The sequence below is a fragment of the Acanthaster planci genome, linkage group LG09 (assembly GCF_054643075.1).
Source record: "Acanthaster planci isolate LZ-2023a linkage group LG09, COTS_SCS, whole genome shotgun sequence".
Lineage (NCBI taxonomy): Eukaryota > Metazoa > Echinodermata > Asteroidea > Valvatida > Acanthasteridae > Acanthaster > Acanthaster planci.
Window position 1 is genome coordinate 2513763 of NC_141785.1, and position 25245 is coordinate 2539007.

Sequence of the window (25245 nt, forward strand, 5' to 3'; positions counted from 1 at the left end):
ACACCACAGAAGGGGAGTGAGGAAAAATCTTGCCGCTTCTCTTGTGGAACCTACGTTGTGATTTGAAGTCTCAAAATCTAGATCAACTCCAGCTACCAAATATCATATGCCCCTTTGTAATATAGTGATCAGTTCTACCCTAGTTTCTGAGAAAAGGTTTCCCATTTCCTTTCCAAAAGAAATCCAAATGCAACAAGGATAAATTCGTGATTGCATTAGTGTTGTTGTCACCCATGCAGGCACAGAGTGGTACAAACAAGTGACAAAGCATTTCTGCAGGTTGAATAGAAACTGGCTTAACTACGCAGTCTGGCCATTTAAACTGTGAAATAAATAATAACACAGTATTTGATCAAGGTTGAATATGATCTCATGATCAACCAAGCAGTAAGTTACAAGGTGAACTGTTCTATTGGCCTTCAGACCCTCCCACCAGACCAGGCAGATATCTCCTAAAGCTTCATATTCAAGTCTAGCAGGATTTGAGGATAAGTAGTCGGTATTTGCTTGGTAAGATGTTCAAAGTCCACAGACTGATTTCCAAAATGATCCAGCTGAAGTAAACAAGTTGCTTTATCATTCCCTACACATATTCCATTGCCCTTACAATTTCAAGCATCACTGGGCAGAGTGTGTGAAAGTGAACATTCAAATGTTTCAGAACTATGAAATGGTCTGAAGTGGAGCTTGGTTAATGGATGCTGATTCTTGTTGAGGCTGTGTTTGACGTCATTCTTGCCCCTCGTATTTCGTGGTTGTGGTTAGCTCAGGGCAATGTACACTGCCATCCAAATGAACAATTGTCACGCCCGAGTGGGTATAGGCTGTAGGCACCACACAGCCTACTCGTACCCAGCGCTGGATGGGTTTAGAGTGAGTTGGCAAGTTCAGCCTGGATTGGCTCAGTCTGTTCACATTACGACACAGGCTGCCTGTGGAGACAGACCAATTGTTTTGTAGGTCTGGTTTGCTCACTTCAGTCTGTTGTCCTGTCTGCTGAAATGTGGGCTCTTGCTGGTCTCACCGTATTGCTTATGGGTAAGATTTCTTCATAGATTCATCGATTGTGGCTTTTTTTCAGTGCTTCTCAACTTTGTGGGATTTATCCAGCATAACTTGTTCTTTTCTTCAAAATGCCCTGCCAAGTTAGGTTTTTTGGTTTGTTATTGTTTTTTCTTTAATATGACAACAGATTACTTTTCATGTTCATTTAAATGCTGCATTACCTCTTGAAACAGCCTATTAAAATTCTTCTTGACATTTCTTCTTTTTGTGAAAGTGCTCCTGCCTGTGTGTAAAAGGGTAACAGAACTTTGTTTAAAGTGCATTCTCTTGATGTTTCTTTATGTCTGTATATTTGTTCTTAGATTTGAATTGATTTCTAACACAATAATTTTGAAGCTGCACTGAATTATTCAAAAATGTGTTTAAAGCATTAATTGAAGAATACTGGGGGCAGATTTTTGTTTTGTCCTCAGAAAAAATGTAAAGCAAATGATTGAGCCATAACTTGGGCAGCCAAAATGGGTCTGAGTACAGGCAAATTCCTGAATGGAAAATAAACTTGACTGTCATTTTGTTTTGCTCGACCAAGTCTAACGTGAAGAATGTATTCTGGGATTTGTTTTTGTGATAACAACTTTTTTTATTAGTTGCAAAAGTTAATCTTTGATGTTCAGATTTAGTGCATTCTTGCAAGTTAAAGATGTTTTTTGTAGTCATGGCAGAAGGTAAAGGGAAATGGAGTCACATTTATCAGGTCACTTCAAGAAAAGCGAAGAGTTTGCTAAAAAAAACCTTTTTTCAAAGGTATGAAATATTAAAGAACAAGAATATTATGCTGAAAAATATGCTTGAAAATAAACTCTTTAATGGAAGTTATCATGTTGGAAGATAAGCTTTAGCTATGCTGAGAATGGAGTCTCCACTCATTTCAAATTTTAAAATAGTTGTGCCAACAATCAAAAGGAGACTTGATTGTTAGGCCTACTTCGGAACATGTCAAAAGGGAAAGGATTGAAGGAGAAAGTTCTACATCTTTTTAGCTTATGTGTAGATGCCTTTGTGTGATAATTCGTCATGTTTGTCAAAAGAAAAAGCCAAATGACTTGAAAAGTTAGAATTGAAATAAAGGACATCAACATTATATTTAAAGATGTCCTTCATTTTCAGTAAGTTCTACCTCTGTTGCTGAAGACTTTTGTCTCATCAGAAATTAAACTTCAATAAGTGGACAGTTAAACTAATCTGTCCAAACCAACAATGATAGGAGGAAAGAGTGGGAACGGTGATGGTATTGTTAAACCAGAAAGACAAGGCAAGCTATTGCTCTGAAAATTGCAGCACTACAAGTTTCTTATGCAGATTTCTAACTATGTTTTAGATAATTGTTGTATCTATTGATTACTGTGGATACATACCTATTACAAAATCTGTGTATGTGACAAACTCACCACTTATGTGCTGAAGAACTGTGACATGAAATCCGTCCGAAACAAGAAAGTCTTGTTCCAAGTTAATTAAATTGCTTTTAAACATTGACGTCAGATTGAGAACTTGAACTGAGGGTTTTGTACAGCCACTGATCTCTCTCAGTATGCTGACAGGCGAGCATATGCCCATATTTATATCACTATGTGTAATCGCATGAAGCCTGTGTGGCGCAACTTTGGGGGCTTCCAAAGATGGCTACCACAACATTCAATGCTGCTCAACACAATATTCACATCTGTATTTGTCTAAGTTTTCAAGCAATATTAAGTGATCTGTGGGTTAAAGATACAGAAAGCTGCTCTTTGAATACCCCTGGTGTTAATGAAAAAAAAAAGTGCACATAAAATAGCCTGTAAGGGTCCTGACATAACAGCCGTCTGTGATTAAGAGTTTGAGTCTCCTGGTGGGACTTCCAGCCCTCAGTCGTGATGCCTGATACATGATGCACAATCCGGTCAATAGTGTATGGTTCTGCAGCACATGATGTGAGTCAAACTACACAAAACTTAAAACAGATCTAGACTTCACTTTTTGATTTTTTAGAAATTAAAGGAGCAAGAAAAGTGCTACACCACAGACTTGCTACTTGCAACAGACTATATGGGCCCAGGCAATAGAGTTTTTAGAGTTTTTATGCAGTTCTTGCACATTTTGTCGTTCCATTTTAAGAATATTTGGTACCCTGCAAATTTGCTTGATTAGGAGCAAAATTGAGGTGTTTGGATCAAGGAATGAACCTGAATGTTACAGCTGTTTCTGTTGTAAAATTTGCCTTAATTTAGGATTTTAGGCTGTTTTAAATTTATTTACTTCTGTGATTAATAATCATTTAATAATTGATTCCATTTTTATTGCACCCTCTCTGGGGTCCACTCATTCGAGAGCGCATTACAGCCTATTTAAAAACACGGCTTTGTTGGTCACAGGTCATAACACTAGTCCAGTGTATGGGCAAAGTTTCCCAAACACAGATTGTTATTTTCAAGTAAACTTACATCTTCAACCCTTTAAAAGAAACACCACTCAATGCTGATTCTAGAGAAAGGAAAGGGATGTGGTAAGCAGTGAGAAAAGTGTTTATCGTGTGCTATGAAATGCACAATAGGCTGCAATGTACAACTAGGTGACCAAGGACTGTACACTTCAGAGAGTGAGACCTTGCCTGGGTTTGCATGGCATGTGGGCTGTGCACTTGCAAGGCCCCCTGTAAGTGGCTGTGTATGAGTGCCTGATCCTTTGCGGTTCACTGCCTAGCTCAGGGACATTCTTAATTTGTTTATCAATGAGGACACTGAAAAAAAAGTCTGTCCTGTCAATTAACTTGAAATCAAGTCGCTGCAGACTTTAGCTTTAGTTTGTTTTGACGGGCAGTTCAAGTCCAAATGTCCGTCAATTATCCAAGCAGTCTGTAGTGCCATTGTTTGCTCAGGTCATAGGAATAGACGATATGATTTTTGTATTTTCATTTTCCCTATAGCAAGTACTCTGAAACCTGTCAGATGGCTTAGCGCTAAAACATAGACTGGAAGTAAATAATGAACAGTTGTTCAAATGGTCTGTGTCGAGTCTGAGACTGAAAGAAAGGAAAGCCATTTTACTGACTACTTTCACTTATGTCTGCATATTATAAAGGAAGAAAACAGAAAGTGTCAAGCGTGCACCATTCGGTTGTTTTACACGTCGCACATATGCAGATGTGTTTACAGTAGAACACCAGGTGCTGTTGATTTTTTTCTGTGGAGGGGTCATACAGGTTATCAAAGCTTGTATCCTGACTGCAGGCACTGTAGGTTGTCCTTGTCTGTTATTAGGTGGCCTTGTACATGTACTTGCATTGATTGAGCCTATTCTTGTATGCACTGTTCAACATTTCTCAGAGGTTTAAACTCGTTTGGGGTATCTATTTATAAGTTATTCAAATCAGTTAATTTGAAACAATTCACTGGTGCATTACTACTGATAAATGTGATACGTATTGCTCGGTGAATGCTTTGTCAAGTTATGTCAGTACAAAGTTGGTGTTGAACCTTATCTAGCTTTTCATGCAAAATGTACATTTATTGGCCTCAAAAAAGTCAATAATTGCAAAACTGTAAAGTTCTTTACAAAGGGAGAACGTCATGCTGTGAGAAAATTCCTAGCTGTGCTTCTGTTGAAAAAAATTGTCAGTAATTGGCCAGTTTGCTGCGTGTGGAACCCATGCATGGAGTGAAGTTGTGAAATCTGTTTCACCTCAAGCAAAGTATCAGTCCTTACTATAGTTAGGAGGGTCCAAACTGTAGAACTACATTTGGGCAGGCTCAAATACAGTTTGCGAAATTCTTTGAAATTTTCTCAACCTTGTCTTTTTGCAGCTCACTCCCAACAGAGTTATCAGAAACATATCAGCCTGTCATTTCATCCATGACACAATTAAAAACTAGATTCTTCCAATACATGTTTCTTGGCACATGCTGTGGCACACACTAGCACCCTATGCCATAGTTGGGCCGACCCAACTGTAGCACTGTAGTTGTATGAGACCGGTCCATCTATGGTTGGGACAGATGCTGTAGTTAGCCATACATAACAGTTATTATACTGTGATGACTGACTTGTTCCTGCTTCACAGCCATTCCAGGCCACACCATGCCAGACCACATACCAGATGATGTTGAGGCTTACCTGATCTTCTCTAGTCAGTACCGCATTGTACGCTTCAATGTAGATGTGACTGATTCCAAGGTGCTGCAACAGGACACCCATGACACTGTGGCATTGGACTTTGACTATGAGGCAGGCCTTTTCTATTGGAGTGACCAAGATGACAAGAAGATTTACAGGTAGAGTGTTCATTTCTTTTCATCTGTTCATGTAAGTTTTTTGTTGTTTTGTTTACAAAAGAAGGACATGTAGCCAGCCCATTATGTTTATACAGTGGAAGGAATAGAAAAATGTTTTGAAAGAGGAGGAGAAGTTGAGAGCTTTTTGCATTGTGACTAAAAATGAATGGTTTCTGGAAAACGGCAATGTTGATGCTGTCTTTAATCCAGCACTGTCAGACTTTTTTGTTTATTATGTGGTAATGAGAAGGTGGTTCCACATTGGGTCAGTCAAAGAACACCTCAGCTACTGAAAATGTGACGTGTGAGGAATGAACATTGTGTAAGGCATACTAAAGACAGTACTCTTATGTTTTGAGTAATGTTGTCTGGTGCTTTTGTGGTATGTGTATTCATATTGGAACAACTTGTAGGTACCTGTTTTTGACTGAGGACCTGCAGGAATATGATTCTTGTTATAAACTTGAGGCCGTGCAGACACAAAGGAGTTTGCCACTGCACACTTCCTCTGGAAATGATTGAACATGAGTCTACTAAATTAAAACCAAAAGTAATTTAGGGAGCATATTTTCAATCTACATAAATGTACTTTGTATTATTGATGACGAATGAGATTAGGGGTTGAATGAGGGGGAAAGGGGGTGTACCCCCATAAAAAAGTAATTGAAGAGGGAAAGTGGAAGCCCAAAGAGTTGATAGAGATGATAGGGGATGGAAACCTTATTTCCCTCCACTGTTAATGATTTATCCAATATCCACTGATAGATGCTACACACTCCTCCCCCGTGCAGTTCCCCTCTCTGAAAAAATGATCCCACCCTGTGGAAAAATCCTAATGAGCCCATGTGAAGAGATTAAAGTTGTGCTATGAGAAAGCTTGTTTCAGAATTTGCAAAGAAGGATTATAGAACTGAATGAAAAACAAACAAACAAACAAACAACCCCAACACCCCAACAAACAAACAAACAAACTGAAGTACCTACCATTTATGTTCAGGTATGTTCATTTTGGTGCTAAGTTACTGGTTCAAAGCAATGCTGCGAGTCCATTTCAGGACGAGGAGCATTGTTTTACATCCCCTCAACAAATTGCTTTGATGCACATCTATATACATGTGTATTTCCAAGGTTTTGGAGATGGTTAGCCATCATTGATGCAAGCCTGTGTTCAGTAAATGTTAATTAGTCAAAGTAATTCTTGAATTCACTTTCAGGGCTCCCTTGGATGGTGGCAATAAGGAAGTTGTAGTGTCCACTGGAGATGATTCCCAAGTTGATGGAGTAGCAGTGGACTGGGTTAACAATCAGTTATACTGGACAGATTTGGGTAAGTTTCCTTTAAACATTAATCTTCTATTTCACCATTTTCATCATGACCGTAACAGACATATCGTTTCTGTGTATAGTTTGTCTAATAACCTCCCTTGCTGAAGAAACGCTGATTTTGGTCCACATGACTTTTCAAAGAGCTTATTCACCAGTCGAAACGAGGAAAAAAACAAATCGGGTTGGAAAATATTTGTTGAGGCCCGTCCCCCTGCAAGAAACAGACTATTTATACATTTTGCTGTGTAAGGTTTAGAAAGCAAGTGATCTTCAGTGCTGAAGTTGAGAGATTTTCAGTGCCATGAAAGAATCCAAAATGGATCAGTTACTCACACTCAGATTTGTTCGTGATATTCCTGAGTGTGATACTAATGCTATAGCAAAGGCATCTCTTTCTGATCATAAACTTGAATTTAATCAGTTTGTGAAACAAAAGGTGTTTTTTTGTACATCACTTCTGCTATGTTTTCAGCATTTGGGACCATCAGCCGCTTGAACCTGAATGGATTTACTGACCTCTCAGTGGTCATAGCAACCAATGCCGGCAACCCAAGGGGAATTGTTCTAGATCCCCGTAATGACGTGATGTACTTCACCAATGTGAACAACTGGGCACCTAACATCCAGAGAGCTCGTATGAGCAATGGAACACAGCAGCAAGTCATTGTCTCAAGAAATCTCCTGAAGCCAAATGCAATCACCATGGATTATGATACAGATGTAAGGAAGTGGAGAATTGGGAAGGGTATTAGATAAAATTGGTTTGATTAGACTGTATTTGATTAGATGAATTAAATTACATTTGGCTAGGTTTACATGTATATGTAAACTAGATTCAAATGCAGATACTGCCAGATTACAGTGACTCAAAGAGGATTGATTTGAGATCAGATTGGTCATAGGAAGCATGATTAGACTGGAAAATGATTGTATGACTTCATCCATGTGGCATCATCATCTTTGGAATTAGATCAGACTAGGTTACATGAGAAGATGTGGATTACATGGATTGTGTTGATTGGCCAAAGTTACATAAAAGATTGGATTTGATTGGATTACGTTGCATTTGTTTGGATCAGAAGATAACAACTTGGTTGGTATCCTCAGAAAATGTCAAAAAGGAATACTGATGGTATGTAAACAGTAAACTGTCACTGCAGGTTGTTCGTGCAGTTTGCAATGGTCCAGAAAATTAGCAAAACGAGCCTTGGGTGAGATCAATTCCCTTGCTGACTGCACAGCTTACCCTGTCAAGAATTGTTGATTCCCTTATTTGTTTATTTGTTTGTCATTCAGCGTCTCTACTTCGCCGATGCTTGGACTGACCGCATTGAGTCGTGCAACGTGGATGGGTCAGACCGGACTGTGCTTCTGAACCGGCGTTTTTATTTTCACCCGTTTGATCTCACATTGTATGATGATCGCATCTATTGGACGGATTTATATCAGCACACTATTGTCAGTGCCCACAAAGACACAGGAGGGGACCGGATTTTTATCAGTGGGCCTTTCGTCTTTCCACATGTGATTCATGCAGTGCATCCATCCAGACAACTGAGCCATGGTAGGGAGACTTTGTTTTCATTGTCCAGACTAGAGGGTGTTCTGACACAAAGAACCCTCTTTAGGCAATTTGTATGTCACAACATTCGAGTAAGGTCAGAACATTTTCTTTGGTTGCCAATTGATTAGCGTGTTAGTGAATGTGATTTTATACAGGTACTTATTATAAGCATCTTGTTGGCATGGCATGTAATGAAACGTGTGTGAACAGACCAAGTTAGATGGCTGTTTAATATAACTTCAAGACACTTGACTCCCCGAACGATTTCTAGAGTAACAGAATGCAATTTACAAGTTGACTGAATAGATATCCTTTTACCAGTAAATCTCACTACTTTACTCTTACACAGGTTTAATTTCATCTTATTTTCTAAATACGACGAAGATAAAATGTCCAAGTCCATTTGCAGTAGGACTTGCAGCTGATTTCACAAAACTTCATGCATTGGTGTAACTCCACCCACACCACATTGTATTGCATATGTTGGGCAACAAATTAAGAGCATTTTACTGTTAAGCCTTATTATTGTTGAACTTAACAAGGCTTGTATGAGTAATGTACAACTGTGTTGCAGAAGGGTAATAAAAGCTTGTTTGGCTGTGAGAGAACTGCAAGATTTTCTGTCTGGTTCTGACGAAAAAAAGACAAAAGCTTTTTCAAAATGGCAGACAGAGAAACGGTGCACGACAATCTTAGGCCAGAACATTGAGCCAGTTTGGTATTTCAAAAAAGCAAGTTCATTCACAAAGTCCGAGCTTGAGTCCATATAGGGCTGCTTTAAGGCAGATCTTATATGCACGCCCAGATGACCTCAAATGCAAACTTTGGCATGCCCTGTTGGAATACAGAACTGACGCATTAGGAAATAGTAAGTCCCTGTTTGAAGTAATTCCTGCTAATTTCTTGTGACTGTTGATCAAAGAGTCTAAACTGCATTTACTACAGACTAGAACATTATATCTTTGTGGTGTGACCATAGGCCTAAATCACCTCCCCCCGCACTTTTTTGTGATGAGAAATAATTAAGGGGAAAAGAATTTTGTGTGGACTTCGCAATGACAAGTAGGGAAACCAACCAATTTTAGTGTTTGTCTCTTATTTATAATTTCAGCTCCCAACTATTGTGAGGCCAATGGTGGTAGAGGAATGTGTGAGAGTAATTGTACTGCCTTCTCTACAGGCTATTCCTGCAGTTGCAACAGCGGATATGCTCTTAATGACGACCTTCTTACTTGCAGTGGTAAAGTCTAAACTAGCCTCACTTCCCTTGTTTGATTTCCATTTCTGTTTTTTTGTTTGTTTTGTGTTCTAGTGTATGAGAAAGAAATTTCATTCATAGATCACAGGCTCTTTTTGTTTGTATTCTGACCTTTTGTTTGTATTCTGACCACAGTTGTAATATTTTGTCTTTTATAGTGTCCTTGATAAGCGCAGCATTTGGGACTTTAGAAATACTGATAAAATTAATCCCCCCCCAAAAAAGATTTTGACTTTCATGAGTTGGTTAACTCATATTCTACAGAATGAGCCTGATTTTTACAGTGGACAACGGTTGACTTTTGTGCAATCTCAGAAATAATTCCTTTCTGTACTCACATCTGCCACAGATATTAATGAATGTGGTATTGACAACGGTGGGTGTAGCCACCATTGCAACAACATGGAGGGAACATTTCAATGTCAGTGTATTGACGGCTTTGCCTTACTCCCAGATGGAGTCACCTGTGCAGGTAAACACTCCTGTCTGCTTGGAAGAAGACTAATTTGCAATTTATCCATTTCTCTTTTTCTTACCTGCCAAGATACTTCAAACCATCAACGTCCTGAAGAGACATCCATTTTAAGTATTTATGCTTTAGCTCCTGTAGTAAGTCTCTGTTTTCTTTAATAACAACTCAAGGAACAACTCGAAGTTGTAACTGGTTTTCCTCAAACTTTAAGTTCATAAAAGATTGGCACTTTCATGTATTTTGGCTTTTAAATAGCAATTGTTTGTAATTGTTTTCAGGATTTTCTTTTTGGAAAATTAATAGGGACTTATTCGAAAATGTTTGGCTTTCAAAACACCGTGCATCTGTTTGTGCTGTACAATAGACTCATTGATATGCCACACACACAACACAGTATCAGTCTGTGATAATCAATCTACTAGTCTTGTCTTTGAGGCCGGAAGTACTTTCAAGAAAATAATCACTAATGTCATGTTGAATCTGGAATCAACATAAGTTGAAAGAGGATGTCACCAACTTTACAGTATCATTTCTTCAAAGAACAAACTACTTTCTTTTCAATGCTGACAAAAACTTGTTCTGATTCCAATTGCATAGCATCTCAAAATAGGGTAGGTAGGTGGAAATTTGATTTTTATTTGTTGTACTAATTCACTGTGCAGTTATGTGTGAAATGGTCAGACCTAATACCAGAAATAGAAATTGTTGTTCATTCCTTTCATTTCAATTGAAATGAACATCACTTTAAAGGGCACTGGTTGCATACTCAAAGAAGTCAATTGAACTTTTTTGCACCACATTCAAACTACCATCGACCTTTTTTTTTTGTCGTCTGTTTCAAAGTTCACAGTTTCCTGAAATTTCCCCCAAAATATTTAGGATCATGCCATCAAAATAGGGTAAGTCAGGAAGCAGGAAAAGTAACCTTTTGGGGGACCTAACTATTTGATAGAAAAAATGGAACCAACTCAATAGGACTGCTTAACAGGGAAATTTACTATAAGCAGAGAGAGATACTGGCTGTTACAGCTAAGATTAGGATACCAGCCAAAATGTCATTCAATAATTATTGCCTTTTACTGGTTTTTAGCCATTGTTGTGAAAAAGTACCATATAGCACATAAAACTACTGGGGAGGTTTTCCTGCTCTTCTACATGATGAGATCATACCTAGTGTATGTTGTATTTAATGAGTAGTGTATGTTGTATTTAATGAGTAGCGTATGTTGTATTTAATGAGTAGTGTATGTTGTATTTAATGAGTAGTGTATGTTGTATATAATGAGTTTAGTTTTGTTCCCACAAACATAGTGCAAGTAATTCAAATAATGTCCATTTTAGTATGAATGTTCAACTGGCTGTATCTGTAACTTGCATGTTTTGAAAGAGGGCAGTCTGGGCTTGATGATACTTGGTAATTCATCTCATTTGCTTCTGCCAGTCTTGAGATATGGCCTCAGTAAACACAACCAATCACAGATGAGTTTGTGCCACTTTCTAGTTTTATCACTTGCCCTACTGAAATATTAAACAAAACATGCATTTCACCTTGGCAATTTGATTTTAAAGGAGATGTTAGCAGCGCTGTGAACTGAAATATGCTGAAGAGCAACCCCTTTCTTACCAAATGTGGCACAGTGTCAACGCTTGTGTCTACAGGGCATATATCTGGATTGCCAAAATCAAAGAAATCGAATAAAAGCATAATCAAGCAAACATATCCTCTTTCAAGCCAGGTGAATAATAAATAAGCCAGCAGACGTGCTTAAAATGGAGTGTTGCTTGCACCATTTTGGGGATATACAGTGTAGAGTGTATGAGTTTCTCATAACAGTCATTTATTCTCTTTGTAGACAACAACGAATGCAATAACAATCGTGGTGGGTGCGAGTACGCCTGCCACAACACAGACTCTGGCTATTACTGCTCATGTTCAAATGGCTATGAGCTACGATCAGACCAGCGCACCTGTCAGGACATTAATGAGTGCCTGCCGATGTCCCCGTGTCCTGTGGAGGCCCAGTGCATCAATCAGGACGGCTCATACCGCTGCATGTGCCCAAACGGTTACATCTATGACACCATGAATGGGATTTGTGCAGATGTGGATGAATGTTTGGCAGGGCAGGGTACTTGCACACAGCGATGTGACAATCAGCCTGGCTCATTCAGGTGAGTCAAAGTGCAGATAATTCAGTGCAAGAATGTTTGGTCTTGTCTTTAATGCAAGTTCAAATGAAATGCGATACACTTCCAACATCATTAATGTGACATGTCAACAAGAAGGATAACCAGTGATGGATCTGGGGAGGGGGCCAGTGGAGGCCATGGCCCATCCCTGAAAAAGAGACCCTATTTTTTTTTTTTTTTTTGAAATGTAACAAGAAAAAAATTTTTTTAGGGAGCATTCGACATCCCTTCCTACCAAAATCATGTAAAATGACCCAAAATGTAGCCTCAGAACTTACAAAAGTCACAAAAGCTTACATAGCAAAATCCTCCCCCCTCCCAAAAAAAAGTGGTTCTAGATTGTAGTCATTTACCATTAAGAAGGAAACATTAGTCCTAATGTAGCCTCAATACATTCACATCTTACCAGGAACCAAGCATGGCTAGTGTGTAGCTGTGTGTACTATGTTTGGCATTTAGGATCAACTAAGGGATCAATTAAGGGTGCGACGTTTGCATTGAAAGATTTTCTTTAATATTAAAAAATCTGATTTTTTTCCGGTTTCATATTTTGATTGACATGATGTGGCATTCAGTTTTAAATAGTTCAAATAAGTGTATTCCTCCTAATTGCATAGTGAATTTTTCTTTTCAACATCCATTTACAATTTGGGGGATTTGAATTTAAAACAAGAAAAATTGCTTATTTTGAATGACTTCTAACATCCATGTAAACTAAGGCCAATCATGTGCATTGTTGATGAACTCTGTATGTATAATTAAAACACCCAGGTAGGTTGTGGCGAGCCTCTATACAGTGTGGGTTAAATGTTAAAAGTGTATGGAAAATTCGTTCTTCACGTTTTTCAAGTTAAACACAGATTCCATCAGTGCATGCACAAATAGGGAATCAGACGGCAGACAATTTTTGCAAAGCAAACATAGCCACCAATCCATGGCCTCTTATTCATGTTTGGTGTGAGGTCATGAACTTTGACAATTTCAAATTATTTTAAAATTAAAAAATATTGTCGGTGGCAGTCATTTAGGGAATGTACTGGTTGTTCTGCTTCTTTTCATAAAGTTCACAAAAATTTAACACCAGAATTGTACACTCTAGTTTGTTCCTGGAATTTTGTCAGTACAGGGTCTTATAGCCTAAACGCGGACGTTTAACTTGTTCCAGAATTCTAGAGGAATTTCTCCTATTTCCCATGTTTATGTCCTTTTCCTGACACTTTATAACCAATTTAGCAACTAAAAACATGCACACGTATATAAGAGGAAAATTTTAAAATACAGGACTAAATCTGTTCCTTTATCTGCACTTTCTCTAAAATCTGTAAGAGCCACAAACGTAACTTGGTTGTTAATACAGAATGGACAAGAACTGTACACATGTACATGTACATATCTTCATTTCCATATACACCAAAATTGTCCCATTTTGTCAAATTTCGGATTGTTTATACTGTGATTTAACTTTTCAACACACTGCAGGAAAACTGGTTGTCTAGTATGGACATAATTATAAGCCTCAGGGCAAAATGTGTTTGCCATCCTTGTCGAAGTGAAACAGGGTTTTTCCGTGCTTTCTGTTTTCCAAAGAAGCCATGGACACATGTCAGTTGGCAAAAAGTCACATTTCATAGAATTCAGATTGATCTTCAAATCCAAAGTGACATGCATCAAGTCATGGGAACACTGAGGGAAAGGAAGGGATATTCCCAGCTGCGTTTAGTTCTGACTTGAATGCACCGTATGCATTCATGTACCAGGTACAAAAACCTTGACTACATTGTGAGAATAAGGAAGTAAATGCCAAAATGTCTGGATTCATGTTTGCATAAAATTGTTTTCCCTCAGGCAATTTATTCCTTGCCAATTGATGAATTCACACTAAATGGCTTTAATGTCGCAATCAAAAGAATCCACCTAGCCTTGAAGTTTACCACGGGGGTAGCTCATGATCGCTGTATTGAACAAGGTTTGGAATGTGTTCATTAGAATTCAATGGCATGTACAAAATGAAGACCAAAACTTCAGCCTGCGTTTAATGACAAGCCCCTTGAGCAAGAAAATGATGAAAGAGAATCGTTGCTTAAAGTGATGGCAGTGACAAATACCTGTATTTTCACATTTGTATCCGTTGCCAACTAAATGCTGCTGTGCATATTTGAATTAGTTTGGACGTTTAGAGCACCATTTGTTCGAACACATAAGATGGTTTGCCTTGTGTTTTAAGTGTAGACATTACTTTCCTCCATGATTTTTGCAAATGGAATGGCATTTAATATGAGTGCAAAATAACAGGGGTATGCATGGGCGTTATGAGGGGACAAGGGGGAATTCACCCCCCCCCCCGGAAAAAAGAAAGATCAAGAGAAGCAGACAGACCTTGGAATTGATCCCCTTCTACTATACAAATTTTATCTGTTTGCTGTTGGTGGTTGCACCCTCCCTACAAATAAAAGAACAATTAAATTTCCTCCCCCCAAAAAAATTTTGGCAACGCCCACAATGCTGCTAAAAATGGTTTATTATTTGGGGTATTTCTAAACATCACTTGCTCCAACGTGTAGCATATTTTTTGCCAGGTAAGTTTAGAAATTACTTTCCTCTATGATATCAACAAAGGGGATAGCGTGAAGTGTGAGTAGCCTGTCATGACAGGGTTCTCTGTACAAGTTGTGCATGCCAGGAGTCTGTGATTGTGCCTCACATTTACAAATGTATACCTTTGTCGTAAGTTGTTTTACTTGAAAAAGAAGGTTCTGTTTAACTCTGTTAAGATTCATCTCAGGGCTACACAACCTCTATATTGTAGTCTCTTGTGGTGCTAAACTTTGTGAATGAGCTCGTACCCCAGTACAAGACTATTCAGGAACAGTACACGTGGGTAAAATAGTCTGTCCTATCAGCGCAGCCATGTGCTGACTAATGCACGCGCTTTGTTCGCGAAAGATCTTTGCTCTTTGAAATACGGAAACTCATTTGGAACAGTCCATACATGTAAGCATTTTATTCCATATTTCTTCAATGAATACTTAAGAACAAGTTGGCACTGAAAAAAACAAACCCAAATGTTAGAAGCAAAAGACACAATGTTTTAATTTTTTAGTGCCAAAATGAGATATTGGTAGGTTTTAACTAAAGAATACATTCATTTCGTGGAAAGTCATTGAATGACATTTGCTTGTTTTGCCCCCCAACTGTGTGTGCCGCATGTTCAGTGCCAACAATTCCTCCGCCCTCTATACAATACTCTCAGGTATCCCGCTGGTAAATTTCAATCAGAAGCTAAAACACTTCCTACATGTAAATACACGTTCCAGCTGCTTTTGTTTTGTGAACAATTCAGCACTAATTGCTGTATTTTCATCACCGATTGCTCTAGATCATAACCCAAGTTCACAGATGTTGGTCATTTGGTGCAGGGTAATAGCTGGAACTTGGAATTGTATTTAAGTATCTTGGGATATAGGTGGATGAAAACTTAAGCTAGCAGCAGTGTGTTCCGAAAACTGCCCGTAAAATTTCCAGTCGACTAGCGCTACTTAGATTGCTGAAGGGATGTTGGATTCTCTTGTTATCAAATTGTTATGTAATACTTGCCTTATTTTGAATACTGTTGTCCTGCCTGGGTTGGTGGATGAACGGAGCGGTTGAAGAACATTCTAAGACAACACAAACAGATGGGTAGAAAGAGCTTTGGGTGTCGCCTATACATTTTCTACTGTTGAATTGGGTCCCTTTTAAAAACAAACTGATGGGATCACCACATTAGTACTCTTATATACAAAATTATTATTGACAATGCTCCAAACTACATTTCTCATGAGTTTACTTGAGCTAGTGAGGTACACTCATATCCAACCAAAAAGGCAGTCGGGAATAATATTTGTTCTCCTAGAGTCTGCACCACTGCCGGCAACTCTCTTGGAACATGGGTTTGGAATAACTTGGCTCCTGCTGTAAAACAGTCGTAAGGCTTTTATGACACTTTATTGGGCAAATAAATAATTAATATTTTATTCATTTTTTAGGGGTTATAAACTCAGTCAGTGGTGCGTATTTTAACATTAATGCCTATTTTTAGCTGAACTGTGGGTTCTAGAAGCAGTGAGTATCTTTTTCAAATGGGTAATTGATTGTTTTATCAACTTGTGAGTATCTAATTGGATTTAATGTATTTGTTATCAAACTATGGTTTACGTAAGTGGGTTCATATTTTTAAACCCATATTGTAACGTAATTCTTAGTTTTTATATCACGTTTTGATGTCACATGTACTTTTAAACTAGCATGTTTATGAGCCCATTTCATTACGTGGGTAACTCCAGAAAGTAAGGTCCATTTTTTTGTTTCCTTGTCACATCTGACATATGATTTTGTAAGTTCAGAACACATTTTCTAATTTCCATGTGTGATGAATTAATGCAAATTACCTGCCAAACGAATTGCATCAGTTTGAAATAAATTCCGGTGATATTTCCATGTCAAATAACAAAGGTCAGATGTAACAGGGACGTGAAAATGTCACACTTTTGGACCCCTAATTTCTGGAATCACCCATGCACGCATTTTATTTTTTACAACTTTAATCAAGGGCCCTCAGGGAGAACAATTCTGGGAAAATAACATGAAATGAATAAAATAAATGAACCCTGACTCTATGGACAGCCCGCTGATAAACCACGTCACTGACAAACCAGGGAGACTGGTATTGCTTGGCACAACCAGTCTCATTTTCCCTGGAATTTCATTGAATTGCACGATGTGATTGTGTCTGCAGTTTGGCAAGTATTGTACTGTGCAGTGTGTTGACATATCCCACAGAATGCACACAATCAGGCTTTATGTAATACATCATGACTTTGTTAGTTTGCATCCTGGTATGGGATAAAAGATATTTTGGTAGCAAACGGGTAGGTTTTCCTCTCCCCATCAGTATGCTTTTGTTCTCCACTGCCACTGGTTCCCTTTCATCAGAGGTCAGAAGTTCATCTGTATATTCAAAAGAATCTTATAAAAGGGTAATCTCTCATTTTTTTAGCTAGTTTAACACAACATGTAGAACATAACGTTGACTCTATCTTATGTTCTACATGTTGTGTTAAATTAGCTAAAAAAAAAAAAATAACAATTTAATTTATATAAAAAAATAAGTATGTATGTCTTTTATTAAGGGATTTTAGCAAACTGTGTGGCATGTGATGAAGATGTTGGAAAAACTCTGTGTATGTATGCATTATTTCCTTTTATAAATTCCAGCTTTATGCTTGTGCCGGAAAAGTGAAAGGCATTAACTCTGACCCCACCTACAGTTTATGTAGATTTATATTTGACTGTGAGGGATAAGGGCCCAATTTCATGGCGCTGCCTACTGCAGAATTTCGCGCTTACGATCTTCATTCTGCGCTAACCATGCTAGCAGAAAAATTCTGCGCTCACCTTTAAAGCGCATAATCCTCAGTTACAAGATGTACGCATGTGCACAGGCCAAAATTCCTCGCTAACCCGTGAAATACATTCGCTGTAAGCTCAGAATGTTCTGCTACGGTGAGCGCCAATTTTTCGCTTGCGGTAAGCAGTGACACGAAATTTGGCCAAGAACTGTTGGGGTTAAAGCACATCTGCCATGTTGAAAGATTTCAGTGAAATATGAGGACGTTGGCATTTTGCCATCTTTTGACATGTTTGAATACTATCCATTTTGGTATTTTGCTCTTTGCATCTCTTCTTGGGAAGAGAAAATCATTTGCAGCCCTCTACAAGATGTCTAAAGTTGACCCTATCAGGTTCATTTTGCCATCACACATGAATGTTAAGATATGTATGAAATAATGAACTTGATTTGGTGAAAATGAAGTGATCTCTCTTGCACAGTGAGTGTGATGTCGAGATTTAATCTGATCTTCATGTAATTTAGCTTTCAGTTTCAAATTGGTGGTGCCGTTGCACTTGTTGTTTGGCCAGATTTCAAGTTTTGAAAAATGAGCTTTTTATGTGTCTCGTTACAAGTTGTACATTCACCTGTGCTTTGTCACAAAGCAATGTATTGTTTAATTGTTTTATTGTTTTTGCCTTGTAGTTGCAGTTGTCATGATGGCTTTGTTCTTGATGGAGATGGTGTATCATGCTCTGATGTCAATGAGTGCGAGGATAGTCTACATGCATGCCAACAAAATTGTGTCAATATCATTGGTAAGACTCGGATATATCTGAGAAGAATGTACCTTCAGATGTCTGGTGGGAAGCATATACTGGTCCTGCATCAGCAGTTTACAATTGTTAGCGTACATGCACAGAATGACGTAGACAGCAGTGGATTGTTCATGTGGAACAACTTTATTTGCCGCCAAAGAAGTGTCTCAAAATTGTCCCGTTAGTGTGACGGGTGAAAGTGTTAAAAATATGCTCTGCACTAAAGGTTTTAATACTCAGTGGTGAAGCATGTTTAAACTAGGTCTAAGAAAACAAAGTTGGCCACAGTTACCTCATGAGATTGTCTGCTTGATACACATACATATACAGTCGACAAATGAGATTTCCATTATAAATTTAGCGTTGAAAAGAAATGATGAATGCTGTGGTGCTTGTATGAGTGAGTTGTTAAGACAAAAACAAATTGAAATCCAAACCAAACCTTCAACCTTCAAATTCAAAACCAAAGCCCCAAACTTCAAAGCTCGAACATCCGGCATCCAACCCTCCCCACCCCCAAACCCTGACCCTTACCCTTACTAAGCCCCATCCTGAAGGAGTTTGTTCAATCTGTCCTTGTTGGCTCTGAGTTAAAGTTCAAGCTCTCTCTGGCAAAAGAAGAGACAGACTGGGGGGATCTTTTTTAAGCCAGCTGGGCTCGTACATGCATGCATTCGGCGCACACAAATTGGTGCATCCCACACCAAACCGGTGAACCATTGGCATATGCAGTGAGTTCCCACCAATGGATCATTGCTACTGTGTAGAAAACTCTCTTGTTCCCACGCAGAGCAGATTCCAAGTGAAATTCTGCCGTCTTTTCGTCCACAGGGTCTTTTGTTTGCCTGTGCAATGATGGCTTCCAACCAGTTGGGGATGGTCAGTCTTGTATAGCCATCGACTGTGGTCAACCTGGCAGTATAGATGGCTTCAACATGTCCTGCACTGGCACAACCTACGGCAGTAGATGCAGTCTGTCCTGCATTCAAGGTTAGAAGGATTCTGTACTGGTCTCTTTGTGTGTAGTATTTGATTCCCTCTCAATTCACGGGTGATCATGACATTTCATACATTGGTACTGTCTGCAGTGCCTCATTGGCACCATGTTGAGCGAACAGCACCTGTTGTTGGAAGATCATTGGATTGGATTGTGAGGACTCTGATGTGTCTGCACAACATTTTGGGTCTTCACAATAGCTTTCATTTAATTCATGCGTAGTCCCTACAACGTAACTGTGGTTAACTAGCTTGTAAGAGTGAATGCAGTAAATGGTCCTACTCAGGATTCACTCATCCCTCTTCTTGGGTGGGAAAAGATCCCTGCAAATGTCCTGGGAAAAATCCAAGGGACTAGCCAGGAATGGGCAACCCATTGTTATCCTTGTTGAGATTTAAAAGGGTCATGGGAGTTACAGAGAGTTACAGAACCATACTAAGTTTGGCGATTCGCCGATTCACAATGCCATACTGTGCCACCAAGTTGTTGCCGTAGAGAGCCCTTTTTAGCAACAAGTGGGAAAACGGACAACAAGAGCTCTTTGTGCTGGCTGCACTGCTCACGGGGATCTTGAATTGTTCCACTGTTTTTGGTCTGGGTTGGAAATCGTGGCAAGTCAGCCATTTTTTTTTGTGGACCGTAAACTTGAAAAATGCCCTCTCTATGACAACCTTTTTGTGGTGCACGGTATTGTGAATTGCCCGTATTGAAAAAGCAAACTTTTCATTTTGGCATTTTAGAAAAAAATGAAAGCACAGAAGAAAAACTTAGGTGTACGTGAATTAATTTCATTTATGCTAATGAAGAACTTAAAATTTGTGATCATTTATATCAAAATGTTTTAAGCCACATTTAAAAAAATGAAAGTAAGGTATGGAACCCAAAATAGTCTGGTACCACCCTATGTAACAGATTACATTGAACTGTTTAGATTCTGGGAACATGCACAAATATGGCTTCCCTGTGAATAAAGGTCCATTGGTTTTGTTTTATTATCCGTCTTACTCTAGGAACTCGAATTGGCTCCTCCACCATCATTTGCCAACAGAATGGTGTATGGTCTGTTAGCACAGCAGAATGTATCGCAACAGAGGACACTGAAGGGGTTAATGACCCTCCGCTGGCAATTGTTCCATCGTCCTTCAGTATCCCTGAGGATACAGTGAATGGAACTGTGCTGGGAATGCTGCACACTGTAGATCCTGATAACCACCAGTCCTACACTTACACACTAACATCAGACCCATCAGGAAAGTTCTACATTGATACATCGGGCGATACTTTAAAAACCCATGGTATGTAAGTGCCACTGTGTTGTGTTCCAGTCCGTCACAAGTCCCTTCACAAGTCCAGTTAAGTCCCTTCACTAGGCCAGTCATAAGTAACAGGGTTAATAACGACAAAGGAATGCTATTATCTCAGTTTGTTTGAATAGCCTGCATGCTGTCTTAAGACAGAATGACTTGTGATGGACGTGTGATAGAATACAGCATTGGCCAGTAACAATGCTTGGTCATTCCAACAGAGTGGAAAATATTTGGTGTGGTGATTGGCTTGTATAAGAAACATCTAAAACTGATTTTTATGTATTTGTATAACTAATATTTGATTAATTTGCATAACCTCATGCATTAATCATGTTAATTGACATGGAATGGCCCTGCTGTGTCCAATTTGCAGTCAGTTTAAAATGACCACAGTCAAAACAATTTACTCCTGGTTTTTACCTTGATTACAGTGGCAATCCTCCCATTGGTTGTGTTGCTGTGGTGTCCTAGTCCCCAACTTTACTGCCAATTAACAATTGTTGTCTGCAGTGTAGGGGTCCAAGGTGTTTTGTACAATCGAGGAGACAGATGGCACTAGAGGCGAAGCTGAGGGTGCCGTTTGCCCTGGACGGTTTTACAAAACCCATGGACCCTGTCACAGCAGGCAACAATTGTTTTGTTATACCATGGTCGATGTCCTTTTCTTGACCTTTGTTTTTTAGGGGGGGGACAGGAGAAATCTAGGATTTATAACAAATTTGTTTATCAGAGATACCCGGGATTCATAAAGCACTGGGGGTTTTGTCAACTGGTTGAATTTCAAGACATCATTTACACCAAATTGCATTGAAAAGTATTTAGAAGATCGATGAGTAGACAAGACGAGACAACAGAATGAGAGTTTTATATAAACAGCAATGGTGATCGCAGCAAACACAGTGATCAGAGCGTACTTGTGTTCCATAAGCATAGCTGGATGCATGAACAGAGGTTTAGTACCTGCAGGTCTCTGTCATGGTCAGAGTGAAGAAAGTAGCACATGCGAACAAACACAGTACTTCAATGTCCCAAACACGGTGCACATCTCTCACAGTAATAAGCACATAGTACCACCGTGGCTATCCAACCCTGTACCCAAGATTATGCAGTAGGCACAGTACACCAACATTGGGAAAGATCACCATTATCCATCAGTTTTGTGACTGTCAACATTGCCAGTGGGCGCGACACATGAATGATACATGCGCGCTTGTAACATGATCAATTTGCAATTATTACGAATTCACTGTCTATGACTGTGGTATAACAATAGAATTTGTCTGAATTAGCTTGAAGCAAATGTTGTAATTGTACTAAGACAAGAAGATTTAGACACCCATCTTTAAGTGCTCCATTGCTCTATTTTTAGCTTTTGCTACCAGAAATTTAGAGCCTCACCGTTTGCTGTTTTCTGTTTGCACAGGTGGATTTGACTATGAGACAGATCCAGCATACACCATCCATGTGACCTCTGTTGATTCGGGAACTCCTCCACTTTCTGGGACCTTTGACCTGTCCATTTCCATTCTGGATGTGAATGAAACACCCCGGAAACCTACACTGACCTCTAACACAATCGGAGAACATGCTGCTGTGGGGGACCAGGTGGGCACGATCTTGGCATCAGACCCAGATCAGGGCCAAGACCAGACATTTTCACTGCTGTCAAGTGGTCATGGGAAGTTTGATATCCAGGGCGATCAACTCCTCGTGGCTGGCTCCTTGAATTTTGAGCATGTAAATACCTACTCTGTTGTGGTCCAAGTGGAGGACAGTGGCAGCCCCAGGTTGTCAAATGTCATGACGTTTGCCATCATGGTCCAAGATGAAAATGACGCCCCAACTGCCGTGCGTTTATCAGCTACAGCAATACCGGAGACCAGTCCTGACAGCGCCACAGCTGTAGGGACGGTCATTGGTGTTCTGACAACAAATGACGAGGACAGGGGTGACAGCCACACCTACACCCTGCAGGGTCCACTCAGCAGCTGTTTCTCCATTTCCAACTCAGACCTCACTGTCGCTGAGACCTCTTGTTTTGACCATGAGATCAACCCTTCCATACCCCTGAATATTACCTCCACGGACTCTGCCGGTTTGACTATCCAGCACATGTTTACCATCAGTGTGACAGATGTCAATGACCCGCCATTTGGCATTTTGCTGTCCTCATCCACTGTCCAAGAGCACATTGCTGTCAATACCATTGTGGGGACATTGACAGTGGAGGACCCTGACCAAGGTGACACCCACCAGCTGAGCATTGTCACAGGAGGGTCCCTGTTTGCTGTGCATGGTAAGTTAGAAAGGGGTTCGTTAATTCCTTCATGGAGCATATACCTACCACAAGATCTCCTCTGTACTTGAGAAATGTTTCCACTGTGACATTTAGTTGGTAAAAAAACTCAAGTTCAGTGGAATAGCCAGAAAATCAGTGTTTCTTGAAGTTACTGTGGTCTTGATGTAAACAGTCCGAGAATGTTCACAGGAGACTACTATTGTTACGATATTACAAGGACTTCAGTTTGTCCAATTGGAACAATGCTGTGCTTTCAAACCTGTATGGTGATACTGGAAGTATTTTGGCAAATAACGCCATCACTTGCATCCGCTCCACAGTGAGCAGTGCACTAACATGCATGTGCATTTTGTTAATTTCCTGCTGAAGTGGCCATGTTTATCAGTATTTCTTGGACATTTTAAAATTATTCAGTTGTCGCCTGGGATTAACATATATGGCCATGAGAAAACGTCTCTGGAAAGACACTCTGCTTTTTTTGCAAGAGAGAATGAACTGATGTGAGACTCATTCACCAGTCATTAGAGTTATGTAGTGCGCTGTGTGCTGACTGGTTCTGACATAGAACTTTTCCTGCTTGAGACCATATGATTTGTCATGTTTCAGGTAATGCTTTAGCGGTGAGTGCCGACCTGAGTTACACTGACTATCCAACTGGCATCACTGTTGCCATACAAGCCACTGATACAGGCAACCAATCCTACATAGAGATGTTCTCCATCAGCGTTCAAAATGTCAACGAGCCCCCAAATGATATTAATTGGCAGGTGACTGCAAGGTGTACACCAGGTTTGTTTTCCAGTTCATTTAATCCTTGTAATCAGTCCCCTTTCACTGATATACTACAGTCCACAAAGTGACAACACTCTTCATGCAACATGAAAGTAAACGTTTGGGAAGATTGAAGTTGGTCACTTTCCCAAACAGAATTTGTGGAAAATTCCTTCAACAGTTGATAGAGTATGCTGTGCAAATAAAAATATCTCAAACTGCCCAGAAGTGTACCGTCCAATCCATAATTTGTAATTAAATATTCATGTAAATTGAATTTCTTCTTGAAATGTCAAAAACTAGGGAAATGGTATCGGCAATTGCGTGCTACTGCACTGCATGTGCAAAATTGCAGTTGCAACATTGTTACATTTGTATACAGTTTCAGACTTAACTATGTTGCTTTTAAAAATGTCAATGTTTTTATGTTGTATCAGTTGGGTCTCATGAGTTTTTAGCATCTTAAATGTGTAACACTATTGGCTAAAAGTATTCCTAATTTGCATAAGTTTACCTGATACAAAAGAATGCTAGTAAACTGTGGTGTGCTGTTTTGCCTTGTGTAGCTGCAAACTGAATGCAATGTTTTTCTATTGCTTGACTAGTTATGGAGGCTTGAGTATATCCCCTCATTCCCTCTGGGATTTAGAGCTACAGGCAAAATATATTAATTGTTGAAATTGATATTCATCGGTGAAAATCAATGAAATAAAAAATATTCTGATTACAAAATTATTTTCCAGCATTGCTTTTCAAGGTTTCAGGAATAAACATGAAACTTATACACATGCCCAAAAGTTAGGCCAAAATACTGCTCTTACTTCCTGTTCTCATTTGTTTTGCTTTTATTTTACTTTTTTTCAGTAAGGAAACATATCCCCATTTAGGACTGAACATCAGTTGTTCTCCCATTCTCCTTAATAAAGAGACAAGCCCTTGTACTGGAATTCAGTGATCAAGACCTTCACACAAAGATACACGTTTTGTTCTGCTTTTGTGGGAATTTGATGGAACCGAATATTTGAATGTTTGAGCAAATGGAAGGTCTGATATGTATTGGAATATTTGATTTGAGTCAACCTTAGTAAGATTAACACCCATGTTTAATTAATGCATTTCAAATGTTATGTATTGTGATGTTGGTGTTTGTGATGTCATCCCAGAGGAGGAATCTATCACTGGCGTTAGTATCCATGCCTGCGTGACAGAGAACACTGCACCAGACACACTCATTGCCACAGCAGTAGTCACTGATCCAGATTTTGACACTGTGTCCCTTCAGATCATAGATAGCGGCAACATCTTTGTGCTTGGTGAGTGGGAAGAAAATTTTGTTTGTTAACCTCTGAGGGTCTCTTTCAGGAAGCATGTCGGTCTGATGTATTTGAACTTATGGTGGATAGCATGTCATCATAACTGCAGTGTTTAATGTACATATACACTATTTCAAGATTCATAAATGTTAGATGCATATTATAACACACCTCTTCCTGGTTCTTTTTCCTGGTTGGCTGAAACATGGTCATGTGTGGTTCACTAATATAGGCTAGTACATGTATA

The 25245-nt window shown here is 39.2% G+C and overlaps 1 protein-coding gene across 1 annotated transcript in view; it reads left to right on the forward strand.

Moving 5' to 3' along the window:
* Positions 1–440: 440 nt before the first annotated feature.
* The window catches only part of LOC110983249 (uncharacterized), a 53309-nt gene continuing 28504 nt past the window's right edge, over positions 441–25245 (forward strand). The window contains exons 1-14 of the mRNA XM_022242363.2: positions 441–1038; positions 5105–5315; positions 6530–6642; positions 7114–7361; positions 7938–8205; positions 9317–9445; positions 9813–9935; positions 11789–12107; positions 18199–18311; positions 19143–19301; positions 20319–20603; positions 22039–22911; positions 23521–23703; positions 24849–24998. Of these exons, the coding sequence (XP_022098055.2) occupies positions 1002–1038; positions 5105–5315; positions 6530–6642; positions 7114–7361; positions 7938–8205; positions 9317–9445; positions 9813–9935; positions 11789–12107; positions 18199–18311; positions 19143–19301; positions 20319–20603; positions 22039–22911; positions 23521–23703; positions 24849–24998 (3211 nt within the window). The 5' untranslated portion in view covers positions 441–1001. The remainder of the gene's footprint in view (positions 1039–5104; positions 5316–6529; positions 6643–7113; positions 7362–7937; positions 8206–9316; positions 9446–9812; positions 9936–11788; positions 12108–18198; positions 18312–19142; positions 19302–20318; positions 20604–22038; positions 22912–23520; positions 23704–24848; positions 24999–25245) is intronic.